General features: G+C 46.2%; 2 protein-coding genes across 2 annotated transcripts in view; both read right to left on the reverse strand.

The window, feature by feature from the left end:
* Positions 1-660: 660 nt before the first annotated feature.
* LOC113998039 lies at positions 661-5,619 on the reverse strand. Its single transcript, XM_039390708.1, has 8 exons — positions 5,594-5,619; positions 5,084-5,247; positions 4,889-4,950; positions 3,377-3,479; positions 2,309-2,370; positions 1,634-1,736; positions 1,461-1,519; positions 661-877 (listed from the first exon to the last, which is right to left on the reverse strand). Exons 1-8 carry the CDS (start codon positions 5,617-5,619, stop codon positions 740-742), a joined length of 717 nt encoding a protein of 238 aa, XP_039246642.1. The 3' UTR covers positions 661-739.
* A 7,205-nt stretch (positions 5,620-12,824) lies between these two features.
* Positions 12,825-14,903, reverse strand: part of LOC114002941 — a 47,340-nt gene continuing 45,261 nt past the window's right edge. The window contains exons 52-53 of the mRNA XM_039390709.1: positions 14,453-14,514; positions 12,825-13,963 (exon numbers count right to left, since the gene is read on the reverse strand). Of these exons, the coding sequence (XP_039246643.1) occupies positions 14,464-14,514 (51 nt within the window). The 3' untranslated portion in view covers positions 12,825-13,963; positions 14,453-14,463. The remainder of the gene's footprint in view (positions 13,964-14,452; positions 14,515-14,903) is intronic.

Below are 14,903 nucleotides of genomic sequence, written 5' to 3' on the forward strand. Positions count from 1 at the left end.
AAGGACACGTCTGAGAACTGGCAAAGGCTCCTTCTCAACCCACTTCCACGCACAACACTTCTGCTTTAGCCAAAAGCCCTAATGAGCACGATCAGGTGATGGAAGGAACAAAAGAGGCAAACACAGCCAGCACGTTCGGCATCTCTCTTGAGCAGGGCTTTCCAAAGGGGATGAAGTACTCCTCCCCAATGCAGAGGGAACCGAGGCAGGAGAAATACATCTCCAGACTGTAGGTCATAAGGGAACCATTTGACATGAATGGATCCAGGGAAGCAGGCTAGGAGGTGGAAAACACAATCCTCACAGTGCCAGTCTTGTAGGATTTCAGAGGACTGCAAGCAGCGGGAAGCTTTACTGCTTTGTTCTATTAATCCAGCTGGGAGGTCAGCTGCAAGGAGACCCAGGACATTAGCTGACCTCACTTTGTCCCAGCACTAACTGAACCATTTGTCTGCAGCACTGGCATGTCCAGGCCCAAGGTGCAAGCATGTGGCAAAAGCAGCAGCAAAGGGAAAGGAGACCAGACATCATTGATCCAGAAGAAACTCATTGCCCCATCCAGAACAGCTACCTCCAAAAACCAGGAAATGTCATCATCTCCCCAGGAAAAGTCTTTGTTATCCTTGTGCTCTTCTGCTGCTGCTGGCAAGACCCCTAACAAAAGACGTAAGAGGCATGTCATTACTCTGAGGGCTTATTTCACTCTGCTTTCTCCCCAGCCATGTCACCCCAGAGAACTTTACAAAGGTAACCATTTAGTCCCTCTGAAATTACCTTTGCCATGCTCCACTGCAACAGAGTGCGCATCCAAACTCTTGCCCACTGCAGCACGAAGTGTCAAGTTGGTCGACACTTTCCCTTGACCTTTGGAATCAGTCTGCGTAATTTAAAAGACACGTCGGAGAACTGGCAAAGGCTCCTTCTCAACCCACTTCCACGCACAGCACTTCAGCTTCAGCCAACAGGCCTAACGAGCGGGATCAGGTGGAGGAAGCCACAAAACGGGAAACACAGCCAGCACATTCGGCATCTCTCTTGAGCAGGGCTTTCCAAAGGGGATGAAGTACTCCTGCCCAATGCAGAGAGAACCTAGGCAGGAGAAATACATCTCCAGACTGTAGGTCGTAAGGGAACCATTTGAAATGAATGGATCCAGGGAAGCAGGCTAGGAGGTGGAAAACACAATCCTCACAGTGCCAGTCTTGGAGGATTTCAGAGGACTGCAAGCAGCAAGAAGCTTTACTGCATTGTTCTAGAAATCCAGTTGGGAGGTCAGCTGCCAGGAGACCCAGGTCATTAGCTTGACCTCACTTTGTCCCAGCATTAACTGAACACTTTGTCTGCAGCACTGGCATGTCCAGGTCCAAGGTGCAAGCGTGTGGCAAAAACAGCAGCAAAGGGAAAGGAGCTCAGACGCCATTGATTCAGCGGGACCTCACTGCCTCCTCCAGAGAAGGTACCTTAGTATCCCAGGGGGAGTCATTGTCTTCCTTCTGCTCTTCTGCTGCTGGCAAGGCCCCTATACAAAAGGTAACAGGCATGTCTTTGAGTGCTTATTTCACTCTGCTTTCTCCCCAGCCATGTCACCCCAGAGAAGTTCTCAAAGGTAGCCATTTAGTCCCTCTGAAATTACCTTTGCCGCTCCGTACTAACACAGCACGCGCGTCCAATCTATTGCCGAATGCAGCAGGAAGCAGCACATTTTTCGACACATCCCAGGGACCGTCAGAATCAGTCTGTGTAATTTAAAAGACACGTCGGAGAACTGGCAAAGGCTCCTTCTCAACCCACTTCCACGCACAGCACTTCAGCTTCAGTCAACAGGCCTAACGAGCGGGATCAGGTGGAGGAAGCCACAAAACGGGAAACACAGCCAGCACATTCGGCATCTCTCTTGAGCAGGGCTTTCCAAAGGGGATGAAGTACTCCTGCCCAATGCAGAGAGAACTGAGGCAGGAGAAATACATCTCCAGACTGGAGGTTATTTGACATGAATGGATCCAGGGAAGCAGGCTAGGAGGTGGAAAACACAATCCTCACAGTGCCAGTCTTGTAGGATTTCAGAGGACTGCAAGCAGCAAGAAGCTTTACTGCTTTGTTCTACAAATCCAGCTGGGAGGTCAGCTGCAAGGAGACCCAGGACATTAGCTTGACCTCACTTTGTCCCAGCACTAACTGAACACTTTGTCTGCAGCACTGGCATGTCCAGGTCCAAGGTGCAAGCGTGGGGCAAAAGCAGCAGCAAAGGGAAAGGAGCCCAGAAGCCATTGATCCAGCGGGACCTCACTGCCACCTCCAGAGCAGGTACCTCAGAATCCCAGGGGGAGTCATTGTCTTCCTTCTGCTCTTCTCCTGCTGCTGGCAAGACCCCTAACAAAAGATAACAGGTTGGTCATTACTCTGAGGGCTTATTTCACTCTGCTTTCTCCCCAGCCATGTCACCCCAGAGAACTTTACAAAGGTAACCATTTAGTCCCTCTGAAATTACCTTTGCCGTGCTCCACTGCAACAGAGCGCGCATCCAAACTCTTGCCCACTGCAGCACAAAGTGTCAAATTGGGCAACACTTTCCCTTGACCTTTGGAATCAGTCTGTGTAATTTAAAGGACACGTCTGAGAACTGGCAAAGGCGCCTTCTCAACCCACTTCCACGCACAACACTTCTGCTTTAGCCAAAAGCCCTAATGAGCACGATCAGGTGATGGAAGGAACAAAAGAGGCAAACACAGCCAGCACGTTCGGCATCTCTCTTGAGCAGGGCTTTCCAAAGGGGATGAAGTACTCCTCCCCAATGCAGAGGGAACCGAGGCAGGAGAAATACATCTCCAGACTGTAGGTCATAAGGGAACCATTTGACATGAATGGATCCAGGGAAGCAGGCTAGGAGGTGGAAAACACAATCCTCACAGTGCCAGTCTTGTAGGATTTCAGAGGACTGCAAGCAGCGGGAAGCTTTACTGCTTTGTTCTATTAATCCAGCTGGGAGGTCAGCTGCAAGGAGACCCAGGACATTAGCTGACCTCACTTTGTCCCAGCACTAACTGAACCGTTTGTCTGCAGCACTGGCATGTCCAGGTCCAAGGTGCAAGCATGTGGCAAAAGCAGCAGCAAAGGGAAAGGAGCCCAGACATCATTGATCCAGAAGAAACTCATTGCCCCTCCAGAACAGCTACCTCCAAAAGCCAGGAAATGTCATCATCTCCCCAGGAAAAGTCTTTGTTATCCTTCTGCTCTTCTTCTGCTGCTGGCAAGACCCCTAACAAAAGACGTAAGAGGCATGTCATTACTCTGAGGGCTTATTTCACTCTGCTTTCTCCCCAGCCATGTCACCCCAGAGAACTTTACAAAGGTAACCATTTAGTCCCTCTGAAATTACCTTTGCCGTGCTCCACTGCAACAGAGCGCGCATCCAAACTCTTGCCCACTGCAGCACGAAGTGTCAAGTTGGGCAACACTTTCCCTTGACCTTTGGAATCAGTCTGCGTAATTTAAAAGACACGTCTGAGAACTGGCAAAGGCTCCTTCTCAACCCACTTCCACGCACAGCACTTCAGCTTCAGTCAACAGGCCTAACGAGCGGGATCAGGTGGAGGAAGCCACAAAACGGGAAACACAGCCAGCACATTCGGCATCTCTCTTGAGCAGGGCTTTCCAAAGGGGATGAAGTACTCCTGCCCAATGCAGAGAGAATTGAGGCAGGAGAAATACATCTCCAGACTGGAGGTTATTTGACATGAATGGATCCAGGGAAGCAGGCTAGGAGGTGGAAAACACAATCCTCACAGTGCCAGTCTTGGAGGATTTCAGAGGACTGCAAGCAGCAAGAAGCTTTACTGCATTGTTCTAGAAATCCAGTTGGGAGGTCAGCTGCAGAGGACATTAGCTTGACCTCACTTTGTCCCAGCACTAACTGAACACTTTGTCTGCAGCACTGGCATGTCCAGGTCCAAGGTGCAAGCGTGTGGCAAAAACAGCAGCAAAGGGAAAGGAGCTCAGACGCCATGGATCCAGATCAATGCCCCCTCCAGAGACAGCTACCTCCTCCAGAAAAAGTATCCTCCCAGGGGGAGTCATTGTTTCCTTCTGCTCTTCTCCTGCTGCTGGCAAGGCCCCTATACAAAAGGTAACAGGCATGTCTTTGAGGGCTTATTTCACTCTGCTTTCTCCCCAGCCATGTCACCCCAGAGAAGTTTACAAAGGTAGCCATTTAGTCCCTCTGAAATTACCTTTGCCATGCTCCACTGCAACAGAGCGCGTATCCAAACTCTTGCCCACTGCAGCAGGAAGCACATTTTTCGACACTTTCCCAGGGACCTTCAGAATCAGTCTGTGTAATTTAAAAGACACGTCTGAGAACTGGCAAAGGCTCCTTCTCAACCCACTTCCACGCACAACACTTCTGCTTTAGCCAAAAGACCTAACAAGCGGGATCAGGTGATGGAAGCAACAAAACAGGCAAACACAGCCAGCATGTTCGGCATCTCTCTTGAGCAGGGCTTTCCAAAGGGGATGAAGTACTCCTGCCCAATCCATAGAGAATGCAGGCAGAAGAAAGAAGTCTCTAGACTGTGAGTCATATGGGAACCAATTGACAGTGACTGGAGTGGAAGATGTTTGCGGTATGATAGAAAATCAACAATCTTCACCAAGCCAGTCTTCTAACAGAAACTTTACTGCTTTGTCCTTTTTTAGAAATCCAGCTTGGAGGTCAGCTGCAAGGAGAACCAGCTGAACCTCACTTTGTCCCAGTCCTAACGGAACAGTTTGTCTGCAGCACTGGCATGTCAAGGTCTGACTTACAAGCATTTGGCAAAAGCAGCTGCAGACAGTAATGATCCCAGAAGCCAGTGATTCAGAGGGACCCCACTGCCTCCTCTAGAGAAGGTACCTCAGAATCCCAGGAGGAGTCTTTGTCTTTCTTCTGCTCTTCTCTCACTCCTGGCAAGACACCTAACAAATATGAGAAGAGTCGCATCACTCCTTGGAGTGCTGATTTTCCTCTGCTTTGGCACCTCCCTCAAGACATGCATCACACTGGTGGGTTATCATTCTCCTACAGGCCACATTGATTTTTCCTTCTTACCTCCTTGATAGCGAAGAGTCTTACATGATTCTGGCAATGCAGGTGTATTTGAGAGAATGTCAGCAGTTGTCCCAGAGCAAGAGCTGTTAATTTCTTCTGTGCCTCTGGCAGAACATTGTCCCTTCCTTTCAGAGCATTCATATTCCTCTCCTTCATTAGCAATACTAAAGATAGAAAGGGAGGAAATGCAATAGGTAAAAATGCCCCCAGACTTTCCTGCACTTTCCACGGGAAGAGCAACAGCCATGCATGTGCCATTCTAACCGTATTCATAGACAGCTGCTAAAGAGTCACACACACACAAAACATACTGCAGTCCTAGAGTAGTGGAGACTAAATCCTCACTACAGGCATGCTCATGCTACAGGTGCCTATTCTATCTGTGGAGTAACTCACCCCTGCTGGCTACTGTCTCATCTGATAGACCCCCTCTCCATTTCAAGGACCAGGGAGATTAACTGGCCCCTGGCCCCCAAAGCCTCTTCCTCAGCTGGATGTTATACTACCGACCCGCCGCTGAGCAGGGCCGAGTCCATTGGGGAGGGTGTAGCTGGGATAACATAGGAAGGGGGGGGGGGGGAACAGCGCACAACAGCAACTGCAGACGGAGAGAGAAGTGAGAATATGTGACAGAAACAGCCCTGAAGACCCCAAGGTCAGTGAAGAAGGAGGGGAAGGAGTTGCTCAGGCAACGGAGCAGAGATTCCCCTGCAGCCCGTGGTGCAGATCATGGTGGGACAGCTGTGCCCCTGCAGCCCAGGGAAGCTCATGGTACAGGAGAGCTCCACCTGCAGCCCATGGAGGACCCCACGCTGGAGCAGATGGATGCCTGAAAGGAGACTGTGACCTCGTGGGAGGCTCGTGCTGCAGTAGGCTCCCAGCAGGAGCCTGGAGCAGATTTGCTAGCAGGAATTGTGGCCCCGGTAGGGACCCAGACTGGAGCTGTGGCCCGTGGGAGGGACTCAGGTTGGAGGACTGGAGTTCGTGGAGGACTGTCTCCCGTGGGAGGAACCCCACACTGGAGCAGGGGAAGAGCCTGTAGTATCAAAATCACAACATATGAGTCATCTTGAAATTTCGTCTTTTTGAGAAAGTCTGAAGTACATGCTACAATAATCAAGAATGTTCGCCCAGATGAAAAAAATAAATAACATAACTAATGTACAGCTGTTTCCCAGGAGACTGTGTTTTACCCTCGTATGGACAGTGTTTTGGAGATAATCTGTTCCTGTTTCCTCTAAGGCAAGGGCAGGCTTTGAATAGGAGGCAGGCTGGAAGTCTCCCATGGTTTACCATATCCTAATCCCAGCAATCATTAGTAATTAACTGTATTTCTAACCTCTTCAATCCACTGCTTATTTTATGTTTAGTGACTACCTTTGAACACCAGAGTTAGACTCTTTAAGTTCCTTTTAAATACATCAATATGGGAGATAAAATTCCTATTGGTTTGGGCAGTCTTTAAAAGGAGTAATTTAGAAAATGAGTTTTCAGTGGTTCCATTCAAGCAATTGGCAACAGCTCAAAAAATAAGCTCAGCTTCAGTTGAGGCTATAAATGCTTTTGTAGAAACACTAAACAGATTTTCAAGGGAATTCAGCACCCCAAATTCCCAGCCTTTCTGAAAATCTGCCTCCTTTCTTGACACTAAAATACCTGCTGAGCGCTTACTTCAGAGGCGCAAATTCTGAGTCATCTACCACAAGCAAGAGGGCACATATGCATAGCCAAAGAGGAAACAAACAATTTCCTGAAAACAAAGCCCCTTTTAAGGAATGATTTTGCATTTCCTCCTTCTATTTATATAGGAAAAAAGGTGGAAGGCAGGTGGAAGAAAACTGCAAGGAAAGAAAATAACTCTTCAGGGAAATGCCAATACGTAACATGTGCATTGATTTTTTTTTTTTTCACATAAAAGGCTGTTGTGTAGACCGTAATAATATAAATTAAAGATTTAGTGTCTTGATTAGTTTAATACCTAAGTGCTAAATCCCATTAGTTTGCTTTTTTTTAAATTTACACTGCTAACCCTTTCCATGCTTGATTTTCAAATGATATGGTAAAAGTCCATCACATGCAAGGATCCCCACTGAGAGAGGTGGATGAGTCAGGCCACATATTTTTTATGAAATAATTCCCTGATAACTCACCATCAAGGAACAATTAACGTTCACAAATAATAGGGAGCCAATTTTTTACTACCTAAATAAAAGTCAGAGCCTGCTAAAACTGGGAAGTATTCTTTTGTGCCTCAAAGGAAGGCATGGGCTTTGGATGCCGGCTTCCAAAAAGCTTGTAAAAGAGACAAAACCATAGTGTCTTTTCCTTCTATGGATTAATCCTTCACCAGTTATACCAGTGGAAGGAAGTTGTTCTAGTTGATGTGAAAGAACCACTTGTAGGGATTGTATCAGCAAGCAGAATGGAGAAACACACCCTATTGCACTTCTGTGTCCCTCAGAGACACCCTGCCTGAGCTGGTGTCACCCAAATATAGTCATGTTTCACTGAACACCCTAATCAGTGCTACTATAATTATCCAGATTGTAGGCAATTCCATTCAATCTAGCATTTCGTTCACACAGCCTAGTCTAAAGCACATCTCTGCAAATGCTGTGTTCAATGCTATCCCAGCAGGTCATCCAGCCAGCATTCAGAATTAAGCATGCTAGTTGTAATAACAGGTGAAAAACCCAATTACTCTTAATGCCTCCTGATGATTTCTGTGGGTCATATTGTGCTTCCCTACTGCAATTAATTGGCTGGTTGCAGGGAGATTGACACCTGAAACGGCACAAGGCATTCCACTTGATTGTTAGCACACTGTTCATTACCATGACTTAAAAGCATTTAGATATGCAAGCAACAAGATATTGCTATCAAAACCCCAGCATAGTCAGTGGTTATTGTGTAAGAACATCTGAGCTTTTATATTTAGCATGTGGCAAAAAAAAATCTGCTCACACTATATATAATATATACTATATATAATGTTCCCTGATTCTAACTGTTCATCCCATCACCAGTGTTTGCCAGTGTTCACTGGTGTAGCTCGAAGAAAACAGGAGGATTTTCTATGAGGGGAACTCCCAGTTGTCACCTGAGTCTTCTATTGATTATCGTTAGATTTTATCCTGCTTGTTGAACAAATTATCTGGAATTACTCGATACTTTTAATCTGAGAATTTATTCATTATTCTCAGAGCATCAGAAGTAACCAATCCTATGAATTTTTGCCCTTTTATCCCTTATAATCCTTCTTCACCTCATTCCAGAAGTATGTTTCCTTCTGAAATTTGCACTAAACCCTTACAGTTCTACTGGGATCATCAACAGAGTACTAAGCTAGTAAGGGCAGCACAGTCAGCCCTGATATTTTTCTTTACTGTAGAAAAAAAAAAGCTGACTGCTTAGTTTCTTTCATAACTTGCATACCACTCGAGTATCTGTTCTTGTGTCTTAGTCCTTGAGTGATTTTATCTGCCTTCTTTATTCATGTTCTGTCCCATGCTTTTGAATTATCTGACAATAAAAACTGTGCAGGCTGGGGTTGCTCCATTCTGGGCCTCCCTGGGACGCACAAGGATTGGGAGATGCTTGCTCTCAGGACATTGCCTGTTGCATATTCCTTCATGCAACTCCTTAGCTGCTAGCTACATCTTGTCTCTTCCAACAACTTCTATCTGCAAGGGAACTTCGATCACTAATGTTGTTGGTGGGATAAATACTGCTATTGCCTTTCAGCCAGAAACAGTCCAAAGAAGAAAAGCTCGCAGAGGTTTGTAGAGAGGGAGGTTACAGACCTCCTCAGGGTCAGGTCACAGTCTCATAGTGTTTCCCTTGCACAAGAAAAAAATCATTTTGGAGAGGAAGTGTCATCCCCACAAGACACTTCTAATTGGGGTCCTATCTGCCTATAGACAACCCTTTGTCTTTTTCTAAACCCCCCTAAAGAAAACACTCAAGTAAAGTTAGGATACAAAGTTATTTAGGTAAAACTGGCAGCACTGAGCTGCTGTAGGAGGCCAGAGGAACAGTTGACTGGCTCAAAACAACCAGGTGGGAAAGTGGTGGGGGAACAGGGTGAGCTCTACGTAGGTGGGGCAGTGCACTGCTCCCCCCACCCCTTGAGCCTTCCTGCACTGTGCTGCGTAGTGCACGTACATTTAAAAAGTCGGCCCGAGGTCCGTGGTGATGGGCCAGTTGATCACCTGGGGCTGCTGCAAGGTCCAGAATGGTTCCAGGAACATTCTGGCTCTGTGTAAAGCACAGGAGTGTAATTTTGGTGCTGGAATTAACATGGCCTTGCCTGGGGAGGGCCTTGGGCGACCAGAACCAATAAAAGGACAGAAACGTGTGTGTGCTGCGTGGAGCACTCTGTTACACTGGATTTAAAAGCTGCTGAGACCATACTGGATCCTACAATGGTGACTATCTATCTCTCTCCCTCCTTTTTCTTTCTCTTTCTTCTCCTACCTTCGTCTTCTCAAAATATATTGTAAGCCGGGCCAAAAAATCCAGTCAATGTCTTGCTGAGTATCTTGTTCTGTCTGTATGTTTTAAAGTTGGCTAAGTGAAATTTTGCCAAGTGCCGTATTCTATCTGGATGTCCTAAAATTTGCAGGTAAAAAGTTGTTTGTTATTGAACCTCCTGAGAATATTGTTAATTCTCCCATATACTGCCCAGAGAAAATCAAACTACCTTCCCCTAAACCTGCCAAGCGGGCCAGGGCATTACAGCTGCTGAGTTATTAAACATGAAATACTTCTAGGCTTTTCCCTATCCTGTATTTCATCTTGAACTAGAGGTATATACATAAAAGATGTTTGAATTCCTACAATAAATGTCCATGAAAACATACAGAAGCATGAATTTCAACATTTAGCTACTCCAACCGAAAACTCCTACAGACTGTGGGTTATTCATCCCAAAGACTGCACCCTTACACGCAGATTTATCTGAACTCATCATAAGCCTAAGTCCTTCTTCTCCTTTCCTCTGCAATTCCCTCACCCAAAACCCATTAAATCCCTTTGACTGTGGTACCCATCATACTGCTGTAACTCAGCAGCATTTTCCAGAGGATTAAGTGTGATATTGTCAGACAAGGTTGACTTTTGAATTGTAGTCTTACCTTTGTTACCGACTTCTTGTGCAGCCCGTACAATTTGCTTGGGACTGGACCTTTATGCTTTGCTTATCAAATTGGAGCATCTTGAATGCAATGAGCTGTGAAGGCTCAGCCTATGTTCATGGATCAGGAGCCTCAGCGTGTGAGGTGGGATGCAAATGAGGACATGTAAGGCTGGCTTCCTTCAACCTCTTCTCTCTCACTTAAATCCAACTGCAGTGTGACAAAAGAACAGGTGTGAGCTTGTTACTTTGGAGATAATGACTCTATGAATAAAGGCCAACAGAACACATAATTTTTTGAGCAATACAGTGTTTAATGAAGTCATGGCAGTTCCAGCTGTTGTAGGTTTAACCGAAGAGCTTAAAGGACAGGTATTGCTTAAACTGGATACCTGTCCAAAACCACATGTTATCTTGAAGATGTAAGTATTAAATTTAACTCAACAAAAGGGAAGGTGTTCAGAATGAGGCAGCCTGCGAGGATGTGTGTGGCCGCTCACACTCCTCCTGATCAGGTTTTGGCTAGCACTTTGCTCATGCTAAGGCCTGATGTATGCTAGGACCATTAGGTCAAACTGAGAGCAACACATAGGCAGGACATGATGACCGGGACAAAAGGTCATTTTGAAGCCACTGTCACCTACAGCTCACAGTATCCTGCAGCCATCATCCCTGCATATTTAATGTTTGGCAGTTTCTTCATAATCCACCAACTCATGGAAATAGTATAGATCAAACTTCCAAACTGAAAGGTAGAATGACATGAGCTCACCCAAAAAGCTTTTCAAGCAGACAGTTTTCAACAGCAGTTGGACTGCTGAGGCATTCCTGCTTCCCAGTGTGATACAAGGGACAGTCACACCATGATAGAGAGGAAGAAGGAGCACTCTTGCTGTCAGCCCAGTAACTATTTTACTCACAGCCGTATGTAAAAACCCAGGTTCGAGCTACAAGCATAGCAAAGGGGTTTTACTTTAAAAATATACGAGGCTCCAAAAATTCACCCACCAAGTTTATTAAAGGGGCCTTGAGTTCTTTTAATACCTTGAGAGAGTGCACGAGAGAAGATGCTGCACACGTTTCTCAGGAGGTCAAATAACACACTTTTACTGGCAAACTTCAGAAAATAAGGGAACTTGGCAAAAGTTTGAAGGGCAACATTCAACCAAAATAAAGCATTTCACAAAGCATTGACTTAGCGCATGCTAACCCTTACAATTTAGCATAATCCAACCCATCCAGCTTTAAGTTACCCAGATATCAAGAAAGGAAATTAGGAGAAGTAAAGAAAGAGAAAGAAAAAGAGAGAATTATAGCTACCACCCAAAGTCGCATGCAAGTCCAGCTTCTACATGTCCAGATGGTAGGGTGCGACCATGCGATGGCTGCATCGTGTTGATTTGATCTGCTTTGGCCACCCTCCCCCCTAGGTGGGACTTCCAGTGCACCAACCATTCTGAGGCTGGGTTGGGGGCTCCAGGGAGTGTGGTGTGGGGGAGGGCTCCCTGTGTGCCAGTGACTGACAGCTGCTCCGGGGCTGCCCAAGGAGGCTCCAAGGGGCTGGGGTACGGAGCAGGGCTCTATTTCACCTTCACGACATTTGACCTGTTCCCCCCCCACACACACACACACACATTTGAGTTGGTCTGAGCCAGTAACTAATATAATAATCCAGTGTCTCACGGCATATGAGCTAAGGTTTGCATTGAATACGAATTAGAGATCTTGTGAGTTAGAAACCTCACAAATTAAGTGATGAATTAGTGAATTCACATTAGACTGGGCTGTACAAAGGGAACTGAGCCCTTGTTAGATGTATTTATTTCCAAATGAGCTCATAAAACAAAATTTAGTGTACAGAATATATTGTCCTGTAAGTTTGAGAGATCCAAACAGACCATGACGTATGCCTTATAGGGGTTACATATTTAAAATTAAATCCTAAAGTTAACTATGTGTTGCTATAAATTTGTGCCGCCTCACCACTTAATAATACTTGGAACAGGTACTTTGGGACTTTGTGCATATCTGCTGTAGATTACTATCTGCATGTAAGCTAAATTTAATGAGAAAGAAGGAAGTCCACAGACAATTATACCCAAAGAGGCATGCAGAATTCTGCATATCTCCTGTTATTCATAATAGCTCTACTTTAGCCTCAACAAGGATTAAAAAAGTCATTAAACCACCCAATATTTATATCATTTGTTGTGCAGTACTGAAACTGATGCTTGCAAAATACTTATGGAGATATGGATCATGAAATCCATTTTGGTTTGGGGGATTTAAGAGAAATCAGAGTTGTGAATTTTTGTAAGACTGTGCAGGAACTGCTTAAACGTTGCTAAAACATTATGTGTAAAAAACATAATTTAAATACTTCTATTTGGCCATATATTTTTTAAATGTTTATTTATCTAAGTTCTGCTGTAAAGGTTTAGCCTCATATGATTTAAGACAATTGTCTTTGCTGGGCCATCCATGGAAGTCTCTTGGCAATTCCCAGTGTTTTGTCATGACCTGACATCAATACTCCATCTCAAAACCTGTCATCAACAGGATGATGCTTGCCACAACCCTGCAATCAGGGTCTTGACACAGTTGAGGTCTCGTGCAGCAGTGCCACTTTATTAAAGGAAACAGGGACTTATATAGGGTAGGTTCAGGGGGTGGACCCAGAACTGGGGAGGAGCATGAGATGGGCAGCTCAGGGAAGGCAGGGATTGGAAGATAGGGGAAAGGTGGGTGGAACTCCTGTGTAACTAAGGGAATGGGCCAATGGGAGCTCCCTCTGCACTGCAGCAAACTGTGGCCAATCAGGTGCAGAGGAGCAGGAAAGCAGGGAAGGACAAGGGAGTAAACAAGTTTAGGCGGGAAAATGTGAGGGAAGAAGGGGACAATAAGGAGGATATAAAATTTTCAACAATAAACTGGGGTACATAGAACTTCACAACAATATAACAATAAACTGGGGTGAAACTGGAGAAAAACTGTCCATCTGGTGAGTGTCCAGTCCAGCATGAGAATGTCCATTTAGTTTTCATATATTTTTCTCCACGCCTGGTATTTCTCCCACTCTGATTCTTCCTCCGCCACAGATGCTGAATCATCACTGCTCAATAATACATGTTGTGGGTCCTTCTGGGCTAACCCATGAAAGATGAGAGGCATGCAAGCAGCATCACCCTTCAGCTCAGCGCATCACTCTTATACCAGCAACAGCCAAGGCCAGACCTATCATTTAGCTGTGGTGCATCCAGAATGATTGCTGCCAGATCCTTTGTGCTCTGCTTTGGGCTATCTGAGCGTGAAAGGTCTCTACAGCCTTCCAAAGCTTTACACAAAATGTGCAGTTCTTTTGCATTTCTTACTGCCTCTTGCTGCTATTTAGGCAATATGGAATGTGGTGACTTGGTACTTCATTTCCTCACACTGTAGACAAATTAGTCTGTTCTAGGAGTAGGGGTGTTCTAGGGGTGGGAGTGTTCTAGGGGTGAGGGTGGACTCAGTCCCTGCTGGTGCCATCCATGCTGAGTCAGAGCTGTCCCTGAGCCACAGCTCCACTGCTTCCCACTTGAGAGTAAGGGACTCTCTCTGCCCTAGGATCCAGGTCTTAATGGGTAGGAGAGCTCGTCTTGCTCCCTTGGCATGATTCTCAGCTCCAGAGCACCCCTCTCCGTGTAGTTTGCCTCGGAGTCTTCGCTGAAATGGCCCAAGCACTGCTGGGTTAATTACACTGGAGAGATCTGGATCCCTTTCCCCCTTGTGGGGAGGGGCGCACCAGTTCTAGTTCCATTTCCATTTGAGGAACCATTTCCGACGGTTTAATGTGGATGTGGGGGGGGGGGGGACTCCAGCGCCAGGGGTTTCTTCAGGTCCTGAGCCTGGAGAGGAGAGGTGCTCTCCCCTCCCCACACTGTCCCATGGCAGGCATAGAGACAGCACACTGGCGTGGAGAGGAGGCAAGAGAGAGTTATTGTTGGGGATGTTACATTTATAGGGTTAGGAAGATTCACAGGGTAACCAATTATAGGTCGCAGGAAGGGGTTAACAACCAATAGGAAGGGGTTAAAAGGGGCCAATGAGAACACCTCAGGATATCTTCTCAGGACATTCCTGCATGGGATAACACTTGTTGTGGGGGGTCTTGGGAAGAAGAAAGCACGAGCCAGCAAAGAGACTACAAAAAGCCATTTTGAAGCATGTTTAAACCACAGTTACTGCCACAGAGAGATGGCTGTCTTTCTTATGGCAGCTTGGGCCTTGCTCCTCTGTCAATGATGGAACACTTGCATGTCTGTGGGAGAGAAAGAGTTGGCAGCAGCTGTGAGGGTGGACAGGATAGCAAGAATAGAAAATATTCCCTTGCAACTGCCCCCTGTGTTCTGTAAAACGTGGAGGGTGGCTGGAGCAGTTATGTGCCAAGAAAGTCTCCTGCATGGAGAAAAGGTCCAACTGCCCTCTGGCTGAAGAACCTTTTCCTAACATCTGAAGTAAACCTCCCCTGACACAGCTTCATGCCATTCCTCCAGGAAGAAGTGCTCGGCATCACCAGAGCCCATGGAAAGCCCACAAGCAAAGGTACCAAATCCCTCTACTGTAGGACTGTCTGAACTGCTGTCTGAGGCCTCAACCTCCTGACTGGTCTAAAGCAGAAAACACCGAAACCTGGTAATGCACTAATAC

This window comes from Pipra filicauda, unplaced genomic scaffold, assembly GCF_003945595.2.
Source record: "Pipra filicauda isolate LSUMZ 115617 unplaced genomic scaffold, ASM394559v2 scaffold862_size64592_pilon, whole genome shotgun sequence".
In the NCBI taxonomy this organism is placed as follows: domain Eukaryota; kingdom Metazoa; phylum Chordata; class Aves; order Passeriformes; family Pipridae; genus Pipra; species Pipra filicauda.